The sequence below is a fragment of the Ovis canadensis genome, chromosome 8 (assembly GCF_042477335.2).
Source record: "Ovis canadensis isolate MfBH-ARS-UI-01 breed Bighorn chromosome 8, ARS-UI_OviCan_v2, whole genome shotgun sequence".
NCBI classification, from domain to species: Eukaryota; Metazoa; Chordata; class Mammalia; order Artiodactyla; family Bovidae; genus Ovis; species Ovis canadensis.
Genome location: NC_091252.1, coordinates 92840816 through 92862001, shown reverse-complemented (window position 1 = coordinate 92862001; position 21186 = coordinate 92840816). Strand labels below are relative to the sequence as shown.

The 21186-nt window shown below is 39.2% G+C and overlaps 1 protein-coding gene across 6 annotated transcripts in view; it reads right to left on the bottom strand.

Moving 5' to 3' along the window:
* The window catches only part of ARID1B (AT-rich interaction domain 1B), a 428198-nt gene that overhangs the window by 262866 nt on the left and 144146 nt on the right, over positions 1 to 21186 (bottom strand). For all 6 annotated transcript variants that reach the window (XM_069598783.1, XM_069598786.1, XM_069598785.1 and 3 more), the window contains exon 4: positions 4395 to 4505. In XM_069598783.1, the coding sequence (XP_069454884.1) occupies positions 4395 to 4505 (111 nt within the window). The remainder of the gene's footprint in view (positions 1 to 4394; positions 4506 to 21186) is intronic.

Sequence of the window (21186 nt, the reverse complement as noted above, 5' to 3'; positions counted from 1 at the left end):
ATCACCAACTCCTGGAGTTTACTCAAACTCATGTCCATTGTGGAGAAGGAAATGGCAACCCACTCCAGTACCCTTGCCTGGAAAATCCCTTGGATGGAGGAGCCTGGTAGCCTACAGTCCATGAGGTCGCAAAGAGTCGTACATGACTGACTGACTTCACTTTCATTTATCATTTTCATTCATTGGAGAAGGAAATAGCAACCCACTCCAGTGTTCTTGCCTGGAGAATTCCAGGGATGTGGGGAGCCTGGTGGGTTGTCATCTATGGGGTCGCACAGAGTTGGCCACAACTGAAGCAACTTAGCAGCAGCAGCATGTCCATTGAGTAAGTGATGCCATCCAATCATCTCATCCTCTTCTCCTCCCACCTTTGATCTTTCCCAGCATCAGGGTCTTCTCAAATGGATCAGTTCTTCGCATCAGGTGGCCAAAATATTGGAGTTTCAGCTTCAACATCAGTCCTTCGAGTAGTCACGCTAGATGTGAGAGTTGGACTATAAAGGAAGCTGACATCGAAGAATTGATGCTTTTGAACTGTGGTGTTGGAGAAGACTCTTGTAGAGTCCCCTGGACTGCAATACAATCCAACCAGTCAATCCTAAAAGAAATCAGTCCTGAATGATTTCTTTTAGGAATGATGCTGAAGCCCCAATACTTTGGCCACCTGATGCAATGAACTGACTCATTGGAAAAGACTCTGATCCTGGGAAAGACTGAAGGCAGGAGCAGAGAGGGATGACAGAGGATTTGATGGTTGGATGGTATCACCAACTTGATGAACATGAGTTTGAGCAAGCTTTGGGAGTTGGTGATGGACAAGGAAGCCTGGTGTGCTGCAGTCCACAGGGTCACAAAGAATCAGACATGACTGAGTGATTGAACTGAACTAAAAACATAACAAATACTATAAAAATAGATCCTCGTCTCTTAGGGATAAGAGGGTCTGGCAAGACAACTATGAAAGCAATAAGAGGATTACTAGTAAATGCCATAAGTGATGAAAAAGTTAAAAAGACTCAACAGAAATGTATTAAAATTGCATTTGGGACGTTATCTTAAGAGTGCAAGTTAAGATATACTCAATGTTTACAAAATAAAAGTGTTGATAAGCTGTAACAGTTTTTTTTAGCATTCCACTGCATATTTTGTTTAATGATGGCTTCATTTCATATCAATATTAGAGGTAGAAAACAACTATAGAATGTGCTAAAATTTTAAGTGGTAATATCCCAAGGAGATAGAATTCTTCAAGCTAATTTTTATATTATATGTTATATACTAAGATTTCTTAATAATGGTAACATCAAGGATATGTAAGCTAATGAACTTCAACTGGGAAAAGGTTATATGATTAACAGATAAAGAAATCAGTATAGAAATCTTATTACAGAAGATTTGTTCTGAGCTTAGGTCTGAGTGCATTAAGTGAAAAGTAAACATTACTGGTCATGGCCCCAAGACAGCAAGACAACAAATATTAATTTATCTGTCACTAGCTTTATGTGGATGATCTAAAGAGCCTTGTCAGCCAGAAAACAAAACTGCATCAGCTACTAAAGATCACCAAGAATTTAATGACATGCAAATATAGACAAATATCAATTTAAACAATGGTGAGAGGACAGCTTGCTGAGAGAATCAAATTCTAGATCAAGCATAATGGAGAGTTAACTGTATAACAAAAATACACTAAAGAAAATACCAAACATGCAGAGCTATCGGAAAACACTACAAACTCTATCAATCTAACTCAATTTAAGCAAAAAATTAAGAAACAATTACTTCAGAAGCTTTCTTCTTATAGTCACTTATACAATGGTTGTAGATTTGATTATACATTAGAATAATTTTTATCACATATTCTTAAATGAACAGGTAAGATCCTGAATTTGACTCAACATTACAAAACTAGAGACTAAAAATATGATGGATTGCCTTTAATCTTCAGTAAAAAGAAAAAATTTTATCACTGACACTTGAAAAGACACAGCCTAAATCCACAAAAGATCTAATCAATTCAGATAAGATAACAAATATATATAGTTTCATGGTACTTATTCAATCCATTTACCCAAGTTAGGGAACTAAAATATTTAGTAAGAGTAAAAATACATGATATTAGAGCCATACAGAATAACAACAAATCTCTCCCTCAAACTGTAATTATCTTAGTTTTATATAACATACTGATGCAGGATTTACATAAAAATAAAAATATATTTGTAAACCCTACATAGAAAACTTTTCTACACAAACAAAGCCTGTTGAAAGAAAAGTAGAGCACTAAAATTCATTTAAATGAAGCCAATTTTTATCTTAACAGACTGAGGGCAGGGGGTTTAGGTAGGTACAACCAACTGCTCTACAATTTTTCCTTTATTCATTAACTGATGCTTTTATGTACTCACCATAAAACCTGGAAACTTTCATCTCTAAAAAAAGATTACTGAAATGTTATTGAGTCAATCAGCATCCTATTTATCTGTGAGTTACAAAAAAAAAAAAGAAAATACCAATCAGGGCATTTCTTTTTTCAATAGCTTCATAAGATTTGTATTACGAGCAACCTTAAATCCTCTATGGGAGGAGGCAAGATAAGCATTAAGGAAGAAGGTAAGCCATTATACATATACAAATAGAATAATCCAAAAGACTTAACTTGTTGAAGAATATACTGGTTCACTTCGTAAAATACCTTGAGTCTCTTCTCTAATAACTGACTTAAAAAGCAGCATCCGAAAGCAGAACTCTTCAGTTTCCTGGGACTACCACACTTCTTGCCACCCCAGCACTCCCCTAATTATGCTATAGAGTTAGCTGAACATCAACCATTCATTCCAAAGCAGAGCAATGAAAAGAAGCACAGCCTAGTAAGTGACCCGAAAGTTCAAATGGATATTAAGAAAGCAGTACACTGCAAACTACTCTTAGACCTATGCAGAAAAGCAGCATCAATTTATAACAAACTTTCCAACCAGTAAAACAGTACACATCTCCAGCCAATAACAAACCTATAAGGATGGGCTTATCTAAAACACTAAAAATCTGAGTGGAAAAAAGTAGAATTCACTGTCCACCTTTCCATGAGTCAATTAAAATTTCCTAAAACCACAAGCCAATTTCCAAATATTCAGCAAATGTTGCATTTATCGTCAGCATTCACGTGCATTTGCATGCACGCACACAGACACACACACACTTCACCAAACTGCAGATTATCTGCTGAAGAAAAAAGTTTACAGCATAAAACAGAGTCCATTACCTTTTTCATTCTTTTAAAAACCAAATAACTAGACAATAAATATTTCAATGTAACTAAAAAAATGACCACAGTAAATTTTACGCATCTCCCACCATAGAAATAAAATCTGTAAAAATTAGAGTTTCAAGTACATGTGCATCAGATGCAAAGATACTACATACCATGTAGCCTCTACCTACCTTCTACTCTAAGGCTACATGTAACTTAGAAATGGGTATGTAACATTTAACATTCTTCACAAATGCTGGTTCTCAAATGTTTAGCAACAATATGATAAATCTTATTTAATGTAAACATATTTGAAATTCAAATTACAATCATGGTTAGTTTGAACTCCTACCTTAAACACTCTCTCTTAATAGAGATTAAGCAATAACAATAATTCTTTGAATCAAAATATTTTAATAAGAAAATACATATAAAAATTTGTTTGCATACATATATTCTTTTAATTTATAAGGAATTCATTTTAATTTAAATGAGGTTGCCTATGGGAGGAAAAAGGAAAATTAAGCACAGATGAACTATTAAAGGAAATGAACATGTAACCTGTAACTCAGCTACTACCATAGTCAACAGACCCAACACAGTGATTTGCTAATGTAAACACTTAGAAGCTGTATTTTCCAATTTTAAATTAAAATACTTTCTTTTGGGTAAAAAAAGATTAAGTCATTTCTCATGACATAAAGTCTCTAAAGAAATTCAAACTACCACTGGACACTTTATCTCATCATTTAGATTATTTGCCAAATGGGAATTTCCTTTCCATTTAACTCTTATATAGATACCTCTGTTCTGAATCACTACCAGAAAGCAACATGCTATGCAAAGCACAATTGTACAACAGTAACATCTTTCTGCCACAAAACCTATCAGCCAAATAAAGGCTTCCACCTGGATTCAGAGATTCCTACAACACTAGACGTGGAGAGACCTACTAATGAAAGACTTTTTCAGAACTACACAGCTCCTTTAAGAAGGGAATGCTCAAAAATTAATAAATCACAAATACATCTGAAATCTAGAAACTTGTCCCCCAAGTCTTAATATAAAGTACAATAAACAAAAGCAAATACTCGTTTTAGAAATCCGTAACTCATTGCATTTCCAAATCAATTAACTGTCTTACTGGTAAACTTGATGGTCTTTCTTGTTGTATTAAGTTCAAGTCTTCATGGTTAGGTTTTCCAGAAGCCAGAGGAGGTTGAGACCTAGTTCCATAGCCTTCCTGAGACATATCCTAAACAAACACAAATATAAAGAAATATCTCAATGAATTATAAGCTTCTTTGGTAATTAAGATGAAGCAAAGGCTTATCACAAAGTATCAACTTATGTTACTTTAAGCAGACATATAAATATAATTATCACTTCTGTAACACTTTCTCAGAAGCAAAAATAAAATATAAGAAGGCAGCGTATCATCAAGAGCAAAAACATGTACAATTAACAATTAAATATATTATGCGACCATACAAACTAAAGACTGTATTTGAGTTTTGCAGGAAAGTGATAGTCAGTAAAAGATGGGAAAGAAAGCTAGCAATAACTAAACTGTTAAAACAGAGCAAACCAAAAGTATATATTATTAATTTTTATTTTGGTTGAATTGCCTTTAATATTACCTTGAAACTGTTAAAGTAATTAATGAAAACTTTATTATCAACTGACTTTTAAGATGTCCTCTCAATAACCCATAAAACAAGTTATTAAGCTGACAGTATCCTGAGGTTTCTACAAAGCCAGTTAATACTCATATATAGAATTCCATATGTTCACATAGCATAGTTATCAAAGAACTATAATAAAGCATAAAACAGTAGTGAGGAAGGAAACACACCCAAAATCTACTGAAGTAGAGAAACTTATTATTAACATGGCCTTTCTGGCATCCTCTTGAATACTTTTCTAGGAGGAATCCTGCATGGTTTAACAGTATGCTGAAATAGTATTATACAAACCAAATATCACACCAAACTTACCGGATGTCAGCTCTCTAGTTGTTTAACTATGTACACTTAGTTACTAAACATTCTAGGCCCATTTACACCTAAAGTCAAATAGCAGGACAGAATGTAAAATGCTTATTATAGCATTTCTTAATTGGCACTGAAAGCTGAAGAACCAGTTTCTGATAGGGAAGAAAACAAAAGAATGGAAAGTATCACTTGAAAATAAAATTCTTTTTTTCCCTGTCAGTTTAAATACGTGTTAGAATTAAAGAAAAATTATATACAAGTTTTACTTCCCCTGTTAAATTCTCAAAATACTACTTTAGAAATTAATGGTAATGAGTTGAAACCCTATAAAAAGCTTCTGTTGCCCCACCCCTTTCTCATACAGTATACACTTGAACTTACACAGCTTCTGAAGCCAAGAAACTCTGGACCAACAGCTGGTACTAAAAATACACAAGCTGCACAAACTAGACTTAGCTAGCAAAGTTTTGCTGCAGCCTGCCTTTAAAGAGGCTCTGAGGTAAAGAGCATGCCAACAATATAGCATTTCCCAAGTAACTCCTTTTCCCTATACACACAACAGGTCAACACATCCAACCTCTAATAGTAGTGCAGAATGCCCTACACTTTTGGAAGAGAATTACACCCAGTTGTCCAGGCTTTTATCTGATAACATTTAGGTGAGATCTCGAGCACACGCAATCGGAGGATATTTAAAACAGTAGCTCTTCAATCAGGCTGCTGGTAGAGGGTAACAACTGGGCTGTGGGGGACAAAAGCCAAGGCTGAAAGATGATTACCACTCATACACACACACACTCCACTTGCTTCTGGACCCCAGACTTGTGATTTGTTACACAGACTTCCAACTGCATGTCCTGCAGTTTCCTTTAGATTAAGAGCAAAGATTTCAAAACCAGGCAGGGCACAAGGCCTCCATTCAGGGACCTTCACCCTTTACAAAAACCCCAAGGCGGCACAAGACAGCCTCACAATGGGCAAACAAATGGGGATCCCCACCTGTGCCTCAAATACACACATGTGCACACGATTTATGGGTGGTGGTTAGACACTCATTTTAGTAAACTGTTAATAATGAGGAATGGGCAGGCTCACATGCCCGACTCTAATAAGTCTTTTAAATTTCTTTTTGTTTTCTCTTTGTAGCTAAATGAACTGATTTCTAAACAACTTGGAAAAGATTACTGCAACTACAGTAAACACTCATTTTGAATTGGGTACTATCCCCTTTAAAATAAGCAACGCTGAATAGACTATGAAAGCCATCAGAAAATTTCACTATGACTTTACATTTCACTTTTTAAGGCGTAAAAGTTTAAAATAATTAGATTTCACAAAATCTCAAACACTATTCCTAACCACAAGAGGCTCTCAATTATTAAATACAGATGGAAATACAACAAAAATAAAATTTAGTGAGAATCACTGAAATGGAACATGTTCTGCTTCAATATATGTTTGAACATAAGGATTAATTTAATTGAGAGAACATCCAGAAAAGGTACCAAGTTTTACCCTAAAACAATCATCTATATAAAACTTATACTGGGACTATAAAGTCTACATTTGGCAGCTTTAATAAAAACACAAAAGTTACATCTCTTAACAAACCTGAGCTTTTTCCTCTTCAGAACTGTATTTATTTTCTGGTAGGTACTTATTTTCATCTCAGGAAGAATAAGTAGGAATAAGTAATTTAACAAACAACAAAGCAATGTCAGTATCAGAAAATAAGAAATACATCCAGCACTATATTTTATAAACTAATAACAACAAAGAACAGCCTTCATGCTTAACATATCACTGCAATCTCGGTTATTCACACATTTAAACCACTGCACACAAGCTTACACATAAGTTCACACATAGACTGTGACTGTGACAACACACAACTGTGACTATCTAAGAGAATACCGCATTATGGTAATACTAGCGCACAGAGGAACCACACAAGGAGGTGTGGGCTGCCCTTCCAGAGTCCTTTATCAGTGTTATTTTTCTTCATCTCACCCACAAGCTTTTCACTACTGACAGATTCTGGCTTTAACCTTCTTCATGTTACAGATCAAAGGTAAAACGGAGACTCACAAACCAGCAAAAGTGTGAAAGGAGCTTGGAACAGGGCATGTACACCTGTGTTTCTAAAATTTTCATGTTAGGTGTTACTTTTACCACATGAAAGTGAAAGTGCTCAGTTGTCTCTGACTCTTTGCGACCCCGTGGACTGCATGTAGCCCACCAGGCTCCTCCATCCATGGGATTCTCCAGACAAGAATACTGGAGTGGGCTGCCATGTCTAAACATTAATTATCTTGTGTCTCAACAAATGGTGGAAAATTCTTAAAAGAGATGGGGATACCAAAGCACTTGATCTGCCTCCTGTGAAACCTATATGTAGGTCAAGGAGCAACAGTTAGAAGTGGACATGGAACAACAGACAGGTTCCATATTGGGAAAGGGGTGTGTCAAGGCTGTGTATTGTCACCGTGCTTATTTAACTTATATCAGAGTACATCATGCAAAATGCAGCGCTGGATGAATAACAAGCTGGAATCAAGATTGCCAGGAGAAATATCGATAACCTCAGATATGCAGATGACACCACTCTTACAGCAGAAAGCAAAGAGGAACTAGGGAGCCTCTTGATGGAAGTGAAAGAAGAGAGTGAAAAAGTTGGGTTAAAACTCAACATTCAGAAAACTAAGATCATGGCATCCGGTCCCATCACTTCACAGCAAACAGATGGAGAAACAATGCTCCAAAATGACTGCAGATGGTGACTGCAACCATGAAAGTAAGAGGTGCATGCTCCTTGGAAGAAAAGCTACGACCAACCTAGACAGCATATTAAAAAGCAAAGACATTACTCTGCTGACAAAGGTCCATCTAGTCAAAGCCATGATTTTTCCAGTAGTCATGTATTAATGTGAGAGTTGGACAGTAAAAAAAGCTGAGCAACAAAGAACTAATGCTTTTGAACTGTGGTGTTGGAGAAGACTCTTGGATGGTCCCTTGGACTGCAAGGAGTGCAAACCAATCAATCCTAAAGGAAATCAATCCTGAATATTCACTGAAAGGACTGATGCTGAAGCTGAAGCGCCAATACTTTCGCCACCTGATAGGAAGAGCTGACTCACTGGAAAAGACCCTGATGCTGGGAAAGACTGAAGGCGGGAGGAGAAGGGGATGGCAGAGGATGAGATGGTTGGATGGCATCACCGACTCAATGGACATTAGCTTGAGCAGGCTCTGGAAGATGGTGAGGGACAGGGAAGCACATGCTTCCTGGTGTGGCAAAAAGTCAGAAAATGACTGAGCGACTGAACGACGACAACAAAACATTTAGTAAACATCTTGTAGGGACTACTCCCCTTGCTGGGTGCCTAACATCTCACAGTGTGAAGCGTGACCAGGAAGGAAACAGCAGTTATACTGTGTTATTGTGAGGAGGGATGAGACCAAAACTGTCACCTAGCTCTGGTATAACGGCCAAGAGCAGGAGTACTTCTGTTTCCTTCTATGATGAAATGAATTAAGTACCAATGGCAATACAAGACTATGAAGAGAATGTGGAATAAAATGTCAAGGACACTTAAAAAAACTCAAAACAGAAAAATATTCCCATGGCATGTATGACCTCAAAAGATACAAAGATACAAAGAAAAGAAAGTTGTCCTCCTACTTTCCAGGAGTCCCTCGAAAAAGTTCCTGTTAACAGGCTGTTATTTATTGTTCCAAATTGTTCAAGGCACAACCAAGTACGAAGTGAATTTAAAACACTTTAACTTCCAAAACAATTGAGTGGATTTGTTCTGTACAGTCTACACTGTGGTCCTGTAACAATAGATGTAATATATCTCCTTCTATATCTGCACCTAAATATCTATTCTTTTTCTTTTGTTACACAGTACTGTATTAATTCTGTGATTTATTTAACCAGTCCCCTACTGATGGACATTTCCCTAGTCTTTCTCTACTTATTACAGCATTATAATAAACATCCTTGTGCATACAACTTCAGGTGAAATAGTTCTGCAGCATAAATCTCCATCGGTTTCCCTGGAGCCTCAGTGGTAAAGAATCCACCTGCCAATGCAGAAAACTCAGGAGACGCTGATTTAATCCCTGGGTCAAGAAGATTCCCTGCAGGCGGATACGACAAGCCACTCCAGTATTTCTGCCTGGGAAACCCCATGGACAAAGGAGCCTGGCAGACTACAGTCTGTGGGGTCACAAGAGAGATGGACATGACTTAGCCACTAAACAACAACATAAGTCTCCACAAGGGGAATATCTGTCAAAAGGTTGGCACATTTAAAATTTTGATGGAGGCTAGCAAAGTGCTTTCAGCAAAAGAAGTGTCAAATGAGAGTCACAGTGTGTCATTTTACTATACACATTTACCTTAGCATCAAAATATGCCTAACCTCAGTATAGAAAGCAGCAAACTCACACCAGGAGAGAGGTGGGAGGACTGGTCATCGGCATTCATTTGCTCGGTTGTGTCCCATTCTTTGTGAACCAATGAATGGCAGCACTCCAGGCTTTTCTGTCCTTAACCATCTCCCAGAGCTTGCTCAAACCATGTCCATTGAGTCGGTGATGCCATCCAACCATCTCATCCTCTGGCATCCCCTTTTCCTCCTGCTCTGAATCTTTCCCAGCATCAGGGTCTTTTCTAGTGAGTCAGCTCATTGCTAAAAGTACTGGAGCTTCAGTTTCAACATCAGTCCTTCCAATGAATGAATATTCAGGGTCGATTTTCTTTAGGAATGACTGGTGTGATTTCCTTGCAATCCAAGGGACTCTAAAGAGTCTTCTCCAACACCATAGTTCGAAACATCAGTTCTTCAGCCCTCAGCCTTCTTTATGGTCCAACTCTCACATCCGTACATGACTACTACAAAAACTATAGCTTTGACTATACAGACTATCATTTGCAAAGTGATGTGTCTGCTTTTTAATATGCTGTCTAGGTTTGTCATAGCTTTTCTTGCAAGAAGCAAGTGTCTTATAAATTCATGGCTGCAGTCATCATGGGCTTTCCAGGCGGCACTAGTGTTTAAGGAACCTGCCTGCCAATGTAGGAGACATAAGAGACACGGGTTTGATCTCCAGGTATAGAAGATTCCCTGGAGGAGGGGCATGGCAACCCACTCCAATACTCTTGCCTGGAGAATCCAATGGACAGAAGACCTTGGTGGGTGACAGTTAAGAGGGCCACAAAGAGTCAGACACCACTGAAGTGACTCGGCACACACGCACGCAGTCACTGTCCAGAGTAATTCTAGAACTGAGGAAGATAAAACCTATTACTGCTTCCACTTTTTCTCCCTCTATTTGCCAGGAAGTTATGGGACTTGATGCCATGATCTTAAGTTTTCTGAATGTTGAGTTTTAAGCCAGATTTTTCACTCTTCACTTTCTCCCTCATCAAGAGGCCCTTTAGCTTCTCTTCACCTTCTGCCATCAGAGTGGTATCATCTGTAAATCTGAGGTTGTTGACATTTCTCCTGCCAATCTTGATCCCACCTTGCGATTGATCCAGCCCAGCATTCCCATGATACACTCTGCACAGAAGCTGAATGAGCAGGCTGACAATATACAGCCTTGACGTCCTCCTTTCCCAGCCTTGAACCACCCACTGTTCGATGGCCAGTTCTAACAGCTGCTTCCTGACCTGCATTCAGGTTTCTCAGGAGACAGGTAAGGTGATCTGGTATTCCCAGTTCTTTAAGAATTTTCTACAGTTTGTTGTGATAAACACAGTCAAAGGCTTTAGAGTAGTCAATGAAGTATAAGTAGATATTTTTCTTGAATTCTCTTGCTTTCTCTATGATCCAACAAATGTTGGTAATTTGATCTCTGGTTCCTCTGCCTTTTCTAAATTCAGCTTGAACATCTGGAAGTTCTTGGTTCGTGTCCTGCTGAAGCTTAGTTTGAAGCATTTTTAGCATTACCATGCTAGCATGTGAAATGAGCACATTCACATGCTAGTTAGAACATTCTTTGGCATTGCCCTTCTTTGGGATTGGAATGAGAACTGACCTTTTCTAGTCCTATAGCCACTGCTGAGTTTTCCAAATTTGCTGACATATTGAGTGCAGCACTTTCACAGCATTATCTTTAAGGATTTTGAATAACTCAGCTGGAACTCTATCACCTCCACTAGCTTTGTTTGTAGTGTTGCTTCCGAAGGCCCACTTGACTTCACCCTCCAGGATGTCTATCTCCAGATGAGTGACCACACCATGATGGTAATCTGGGTCTTTAATATAGTCCTTCTGTGTATTCTTGCCATCTCTTAATTTCTTTTGCTTCTGTTAGGTCCTTACAGTTTCTGTCCTTTATCATGCCCATTTTGTACAAAATGTTCCCTTGGTATCTCCAATTTTCTTGCAGATATCTCTAGTCTTTCCAATTCTATCTTTTCCTCTATTTCTCTGCATTGTTCATTTAAGAAGGCCTTCTCATCTCTCCTTGCTATTCTCTGTAATTTTGCATTCAGTTGGATATATCTTTCCCTTTCTCCCTTGCAGGTACATAAATTTAAAATATCCTTTCCAAAAAGAAAGCAATGTAAACCTATGAAGTATCCACTTCAAGAATGGTGCAATCAGTCACCCCCTTGTCTCCTCAGGAACGCCCTGATGGAAATATTATTAACTAGGAGAAATGACATTTCAGGCAGGGCTCCATGACAGGTGCTGTGCCCAACCCACCTTTACAACAACCCAGGAGAGAGGCCCTATCAACTATCATCTTGTTTTCACCATGAGGAAACAAAACCTTAAGCAATTTGCATAGCTAGTGTCTGAGCACACTGCTAGTGTCTCAAAGTGATGGACTAATCTTCCTTTCTCCCCTAATTGCACTCTACAAACAACTGGAAGCTTCAAGTACTATCCTAAGGATTGGACATAATCTTAACTTTTTAAAGATATTATCCTAGGCTTCCACTTATTCTCCTACATTACCTTTTCAAAAAGTATTAATCATAAGCATTTTATATGTGGAACACTTCCAAAATATCAAATTATAATATTATGAAAAGAAATGTTAACATTTCAAACTCCCCACAAATCTGAATACAAAGCCACTCAACGTATGACTCATTATCATCAAGTAGTTGTTTAAGGTCCACAGACTGATGGAAAGCAAGGTAAAAGACCCATTTGCCTCCTCAGGTTATGTTTAAGGGTTTTCTGCTGGTTCCTCTCTTTCACCCAAAGACTCCATGCTGACCCTTGGATGGTGATGATTCTTGAATCTCTACTTCAAGTCCCCTGTATTTTTACTGTATTTTGAAGGAGTCCTTGTGCTCACATCTAGGAATGATTCTCCTAACTGTCCTCCTCAACTCTGACCCCATTCCTTCAGGTTATCACCTGGTCAAGCGTGTTCCCATCCACATGGGACTTCTCAGAGCCACCCCACATTCCTCACCGCCTTCGTGACTGAAACACCTGTGCCACACGAGCAATCCTAAAATCACTGTCAGGCCCATCCCCTTCATCCTCCCTCCAGCTGCCAGCCCCTTTGCGCTACAGCTTCTTGTTTGCTATACCACGAGAGCTGGCTTGCAAAAATGCAAACCACGGTGTGCTGCTGCATGGAGAGGTCTCCTCTAAGATGCCTACAGAATGAGGCCGACAGTCCTTAGTCTGGTAGAGAAAAGCCCGTCAGCCTCCAGCTGCCACCACAGTGTCATCTCTGCCTTCCTTGGGGCCCAAAGCAAGTCCTCAGCTTCACCCACTGGCTTGCTCAGAGGCTCCCATGGGGCCACCTGTCTACACATGCAACACTCTCAGTCCGGGTGGACGCTCTTCCAGCTGTGTCTGCAAAGCATCGTTGTCTTCAAGATCCCGCCAGAACTTAATTCTTCCATTCCCCCAAACAACTACCTCACACCAACTTCTTATGTACTCTTAAAATACAGCATTATAAATTAGTCATCTATTTGTCTATCTCCTGACCTGGACTCTTACTTCCTCTTGGGTTTCCAGCACCGACAGGCACTCAAAAGCCTGGTGAATTACTGACTTAATGCCTTCTAAGAGCTTACATTTAGAATTAGACACAGCAATACAAAAATAAGCGTATGAGGACAAACATAAAACTGAACAAAACTTGGGCTCATGTCCAAGAATATTTATCATGTTAACAGCTACACTGCCTGGTAGCAATGTGCTATATAAAACACATTTTGCTATTTGTTACTGGCAGTCTTAAGGCAAAAAGATGACTACAAAAAAATGTAGTAAAAATACTGGAAATTAAGAGGGACGGAGGGAAAAGACTATCATGAGTATCAGTGGTGCCATCAAAAATGGGAAAAATCAAGACATTCTTTACCTCCTAATGAACAAAACAGCAACAAAATATTTTTGCAGGAAATTTAAAAAATCCTGATAATGAACTCACTACGGGGTTTCCAGGTGGCACAGTGGTAAAGAAACTGCTTGCCAATGCAGGAGGCACAAGAGACATGGGCTTGATCCCTGGGTTGGGAAGATCCCCTAGAGAAGGAAATGGCAACCAGCTCTAGTATTCTTGCTTTGAAAATTCCACGGACAGAGGAGCCTGATAGTCTTACAGTCCATGGGGTCACAAAGAGTTGGGCACACTGAGTGTCTGAGTGTGCACACAGATGCTTGATAAAGCCTTGTATTTCTATCAATTTAAGGACATTAAAAAGGAGCAAAAGATACATTAAACCATAGCTAATCAATCAGCAAATCTCAAACCATAGGAACTTCTACTAGAAAAAAGACCTAGTTTCTTCAACAAATAAATTGTAACAGTAAAAAGAAGAGAGGGAAAGAGAAAAGGAGAGATTGAGAGGAAAACAACAGATATGAAAAGGTATTAAAATACAGATTTTATTTCAACCTTGAGTCAAACTATCCCATAATGTAAATAAAACAAAAACATTCAATCCATGTATGTTCAGTTCAGTCACTCACTCATGTCTGACTCTTTGCAACCTCATGGACTGCAGCACACCATGCCTCCCTGTCCGTCACTAACTCCCAGAGCTTGCTCAAACTCATGTCCATTGAGTCGGTGATGCCAACCAATCATCTCATCCTCTTTCGTCCCCTTCTCCTCCTGTCTTCAATCTTTCCCGGTCTTTTTCAATGAGTCAGTTCTTCAAATCCAGTTGCCAAAGTATTGGAGCTTCAGCTACAGCATCAGTCCTTCCAATGAACATTCAGGACTGATTTCCTTTAGGATGGACTGGTTTGACCTCCTTGTAGTCCAAGGGACTCTCCAAGAGTCTTCTCTAATACCACAGTTCAAAACCATCAATTCTTCGGCGCTCAGCTTTCTTTATGGTCCAACTCTCACATCCATACGTGACTACTGGAAAAACCATAGATTTGACTATTTATGAAACTACTGGAAATTTGAGTATTGGATAACTGGTATGAAAAAATATTTTTAAAATGTGATAACTGTATTATATTTGTTTCTTTTTTTTAGATAAAACTATATGCTGAAATATTGACAGATTAACTGATACAATATCTGGGATTTACTTCAAAATAATATTGAGGGCAGAGGTTTGGAGGGTAAGGAAGAAAAAGTTTACATACAACAAAACTAGCCATATAATTATTGACATCTGAGTGACGGGTTCATGGGGCCCATTATACTTTCATCTACTTCTGCTCATTGTTTGAAAATGTCCATTTAAAGGAAAATGGAGATAATGGTACGAAAGACAAATTCAGGAGTCCAGCATTGGGGTGAGACTGTGGTGCTGACACTGGGTTTCACCTGAAAGACTTACAGTCTTTCTGACTATAACTTCTGAATTGGTACCTTGCCTTCAGCCCTCAGTCTCAAAAAGAGCCCATTATGCACTGAGCATTTAATCTGTCAGTTTCTTTTTTAAAACTTATTATTATTAAACAATATTGTAATAGTTTCAGCGAACAGGGAAGGGGCTCAGCCATACATATACACATATCCATTCTCTCCCAAACTTCCCTCCCATCCAATCTGCCATATAATGTTGAACAGAGTTCCATGTGCTATACAGTAGGTCCTTGCTGGTGGTCTATTTTAAATATAACACTATATTTTATATATATATTTTAAATATAGCACATCCCAAACTCCCTAACTATCCCTTCCACACCTCCATCCTTCCCCAGAACAACCACAGTTTGTTCTCAAAGTTTGAGAGTCTGTTTCTGTATTGTAAGTTAAGTTCATTTGTATCATTTCTTTTTAGACTACACAATATAAGTGATGTCATTGGCTATTTCTCCTTCTCTGATATCCTTCAGTTTCTTAACCCATTTTATTTTTAATATACTTGCTGCAGTGTTTAATCCTAACACTTAAGTGTCTTTGGGGAAAAAAAAAAAAACAAACTTCTCCATAATCTTAACCAAATTAACCTTGCCATTTTCACCTTCCCCTCCTTCTGACTTAGCAACCCTTTCTGGACCTCACCTACTGATCAAGCTGCCCTCCTTGCCTAAGTCTGATGCTCTCCACTAACTCTGGCCCACCCTCTTAAAGGCCGGGTTTCCAATTTCACTGACTCCAAGATGCCTTTTCCAGCCACAAATCTCGCCAAAGACCATGAGCACTTGAGTCAAACCCACCCAAGCTCAAATTCCAATCTGGACTCCACACTAGCTGTGCAACCTGAAAAAACTCCTGAGTTCAGTTTCCTACTCTGGAAACTGGACTGGACTGACTGAAGCTGAGGGGGCTCAGGGTAGAGTACACAGGGTACAGCTTGTATAGTTTAGGCACACAATACTTCAGGAATATGAACTGAATGGATTTTTTTTTAACATACCACGAAAGGTTATGTTTTAGGATAATGGTAAGTGACTTTAAGTCTAAGTCCATATCAGTATTTTTCCCTGCATCTTCCTTTATCCTTGCTCCAAAAATCTTTTATATTAGATTTAAAAAATCATAGGTCAAAAGTTCAAAGGGTTTTTCACTGCTACTGATTTCATGAGCTTATAAGACTCTAAGCTTATATTAAAACCTTATTATCTGTAATATACTATATTTACTGAAGAGTCCAAAGGCTAGATTCAGAATATCATTTATTTTCTATTAATTTAAATGAATAATTATTTCATTTTAAAAACTTTTTCAAAAGGAACAGGCTTGTCCAAACTGCTTTACAATATTTTCTTTCTGATGAGTCTCATTCAGTTCAGTTCAGTTGCTCAGTCATGTCTGACTCTTTGCGATCCCATGGACTGCAGCACACCAGGCCTCCCTGTCCGTCACTAATTCCCGGAGTATACTCAAAATGTCCATCGAGTTAGTGATGCTATCCAACCATCTCATCTTCTGTTGTCCGCTTCTCCTCCTACCTTCAATCTTTCCCAGCATCAAGATCTTTTCAAATAAATCAGTTCTTCGCATCAGGTGGCCAAAGCACTGGAGTTTCAGCTTCAGCATCAGTCCTTCCAGTGAATATTCAGGACTGATTTCCCTTAGGATTGACTGGTTTGATCTCCTTGCAGTTCAAGGGTCTCTCAAGAGTCTCCTCCAACACTATAGTTCAAAAGCATCAATTTTTCAGCACTCAGCTTTCTTTACACTCCAACTGTCACATCCATACATGACCAATAGAAAGGCCATAACCTTGATGAGACAGACCTTTGTTGGCAAAGTAATATCTCTGCTTTTTAACATGCTGGAATCATACTAAGGCAAACATGCTGTCTTGGTTGGTCATAACTTTTCTTCCAAGGAGTAAGCATCTTTTAATTTCATGGCTGCAATCACCATCTGCAATGATTTTGAAACCCAAGAAAATAAAGTCAGCCACTGTTTCCACTGCTTCCCTATCTATTTCCCATGAAGTGATGGGACCAGATGCCATGATGTTCATTTTCTGAATGTTGAGCTTTAAGCCAACTTTTTTACTCTCCTCTTTCACTTTCATCAAGAGGCTTTTTAGTTCCTCTTCACTTTCTTCCATAAGGGTGGTGTCATCTGCATATCTGAGGTGATTGATATTTCCTCTGGCAATCTTGATTCCAGCTTGTGCTTCATCCAGCCCAGTGTTTCTCATGATGTTTCTACACAGAAGTTAAATAAGCAGGGTGACAATATACAGCCTTGATGTGCTCCTTTCCCTATTTGGAACCAGGCCATTGTTCCATCTCCAGTTCTAACTGTTGATTCATGACCTGTATACAGATTCCTCAAGAGGCAGGTTAGGTGGTCTGGTATTCCCATGTCTTTTAAGAATTTTCCACAGTTTGTGGTAATCCACATCAACAAAGGCTTTGGTATATTCAATAAAGCAGAAATAGATGTTTTTCTGGAACTCTCTTGCATTTTCAATAATCCAGCGGATGTTGGCAATTTGATCTCTGGTTCCTCTGCCATTTCTAAAACCAGCTTAAACATCAGGGAGTTCACGGTTCACATAATGTTGAAACCTGTCTTGGAGAATTTTGAGCATTACTTTACTAGCATGTTAGAAGAGTGCAACTGTGTGGCAGTGTGAGCATTCTGTGGCATTGCCTTTCTTTGGCATTGGAATGAAAACGGACCTTTTCCAGTCCTGTGGCCACTGCTGAGTTTTCCAAACTTGCTCGCATATTGAGTACAGCACTTTCACAGCATCATCTTTCAGGATTTGAAACAGCTCAACTGGAATTCCATCACCTCCACTAGCTTTGTTCATAGTGATGCTTTCTAAGGCCCACTTGACTTCACATTCCAAGATGTCTGGCTCTAGATGAGTGATCACATCATCATGATTATCTGGGTCGTGAAGATCTTTTTTGTACAGTTCTTCCGTGTATTCTTGCCACCTCTTCTTAATATCTTCTGCTTCGGTTAGTTCCAGACCATTTCTGTCCTTTATTGAGCCCATCTTTGCATGAAATGTTCCCTTGGTATCTCTAATTTTCTTGAAGAGATCTCTAGTCTTTCCCATTCTGTTGTTTGCCTCTATTTATTTACATTGATCGCTGAGGAAGGCTTTCTTATCTCTCCTTGCTATTCTTTGGAACTCTGCATTCAGATGCTTATATCTTTCCTTTTCTCCTTTGCTTTTCACCTCTCTTCTTTTCATAGCCATTTGTAAGGCCTCCCCAGACAGCCATTTTGCTTTTTTGCATTTCTTTTCCACGGGGATGGTCTTGATCCCTGTCTCCTGTACAATGTCATGAACCTCATTCCATAGTTCATCAGGCACTCTATCTATCAGATCTCGACCATTAAGTCTATTTCTCACTTCCACTGTACAATCATAAGGGATTTGATTTAGGTCATACCTGAATGGTCTAGCGGTTTTCTCTACTTTCTTCAATTTAAGTCTGAATTTGGCAATAAGGAGTTCGTGATCTGAGCCACAGTCAGCTCCCGGTCTTGTTTTTGTTGACTGTATAGAGCTTCTCCATCTTTGGCTGCAAAGAATAGAATCAATCTGATTTCGGTGATGACCATCTGGTGATGTCCATGTGTAGAGTCTTCTCTTGTGTTGCTGGAAGAGGGTGTTTGCTATGACCAGTGCACTTTCTTGGCAAAACTCTATTAGTCTTTGCCCTGCTTCATTCTGCATTCCAAGGCCAAATTTGCCTCTTACTCCAGGTGTTTCTTGACTTCCTACTTTTGCATTCCTGTCCCCTATAATGAAAAGGACATCTTTTTTGGGTGTTAGTTCTAAAACATCTTGTAGGTCTTCATAAAACCATTCAACTTCAGTTTCTTCAGCGTTACTGGTTGGGGCATAGACTTGGATAACTGTGATATTGAATGGTTTGCCTTGAACAGAGATCATTCTGTCGTTTTTGAGATTACATCCAAGTACTGCATTTCGGACTCTTCTGTTGACCATGATAGCTACTCCATTTCTTCTGAGGGATTCCTGCCTGCAGTAGTAGATGTAATGGTCATCTAAGTTAAATTCACCCATTCCAGTCCATTTTAGTTTGCTGATTTCTAGAATGTTGACGTTCACCCTTGCCATCTCTTGTTTGACCACTTCCAATTTGCCCTGATTCATGGACCTGACATTCCAGGTTCCTATGCAATATTGCTCTTTACAGCATCGGATCTTGCTTCTATCACCAGTCACATCCACAACTGGGTATTGTTTTTGCTTTGGCTCCATCCCTTCATTCTTCTGGAGTTATTTCTCCACTGATTTCCAGTAGCATATTCCTGGTTCCAAATAGGAAAAGGAGTACATCAAGGCTGTATATTGTCACCCTGCTTATTTAACTTATCTGTAGAGTACATCATGAGAGACGCTAGACTGGAAGAAGCACAAGCTGGAATCAAGATTGCTGGGAGAAATATCAATCACCTCAGATATGCAGATGATACCACCCTTACGGAAGAAAGTGAAGAGGAGCTAAAAAGCCTCTTGATGAAAGTGAAAGAGGAGAGTGAAAAAGTTGGCTTAAAACTCAACATTCAGAAAACGAAGATCATGGCATCTGGTCCCATCACTTCATGGGAAATAGATGGGGCAACAGTGAAAACAGTGTCAGACTTTATTTTGGCGGGCTCCAAAATCACTGCAGATGGTGACTGCAGCCATGAAATTAAAGGACGCTTACTTCTTGGAAGAAAAGTTATGACCAACCTAGATAGTATATTCAAAAGCAGAGACATTACTTTGCCGACTAAGGTCCGTCTAGTCAAGGCTATGGTTTTTCCTGTGGTCATGTATGGCTGTGAGAGTTGGACTGTGAAGAAGGCTGAGCGCCGAAGAATTGATGCTTTTGAACTGTGGTGTTGGAGAAGACTCTTGAGGGTCCCTTGGACTGCAAGGAGATCCAACCAGTCCATTCTGAAGGAGATCAACCCTGGGATTTCTTTGGAAGGAATGATGCTCAAGCTGAAGCTCCAGTACTTTGGCCACCTCATGGGAAGAGTTGACCCATTGGAAAAGACTCTGATGCTGGGAGAGATTGGGGACAGGTGGAGAAGGGGACGACAGAGGATGAGATGGCTGGACGGCATCACGGACTTGATGGACGTTGAGTCTGAGTGAACTCTAGGAGATGGTGATGGACAGGGAGGCCTGGCGTGCTGCGATTCATGGGGTCGCAAAGAGTCGGACACAACTGAGCGACTGAACTGTACTCAGACAACCATTTTGCTTTTTTGCATTTCTTTTTCTTGGGGATGGTCATGATCCCTGTCTCCTGTAAAATGTCACAAACCTCCGTCCATAGTTCTTCAGGCATTTTGTCTATCAGATCTAATCCCCTGAATCTATTTCTCACTTCCACGATATAATTGTAAGGGATCTGATTTATAGATAATAGATCCTGATTATAATTGTGCCCTGCCATCAACAAGAACGTTACTACAACACAGGACCTACCAGTGTTCCTGAGGCAGCAGCTGCCCCTACACCTGCAGTGAAGAGGACCCTGAGAAGACTGGAGATTAGAGAGAGGCCGGCCAGTGAGAGCAGCTGTGTCCCCTACGTTAGTCAAGTTAGGACCCTGGAGGCCACTACTCTGGCATTCAAGACTTAAGAAAATCCTTTCTTGTATTCTATTTTTTGCAAGAACTTCTTCCTAAACTAACAAGGGGTCAAGAGGGAAAAGGGAAGCCACATGGTTGCCTAAATTTCACTTCTCCTAAAATACTGAAGAGAAATATGAAGATACTCAACAGCTAAGGACTAAAGTAACTAAGATTTTTAATAGATCGATTTACTTTCTTAAACTCACAAAGCAAATGAGCCACAGTAAATATTTGGGTGTGCTTTTTATAGAGAAAACAGTATATGTAATAATAATAATAATACACACAGCAAAAAGAAAACCCAGCTTTATAACTTACCACTTGAAGAATCCCCTTATCTATAAAACCAAGATATAGGAACTGTCTCCAAAAGTCATACTAATGATTAAAGGAGAGACTAAGCATCTCTCTCCACTCCAGTGTTCTTGCCAGGAGAATCCCAGGGACGGG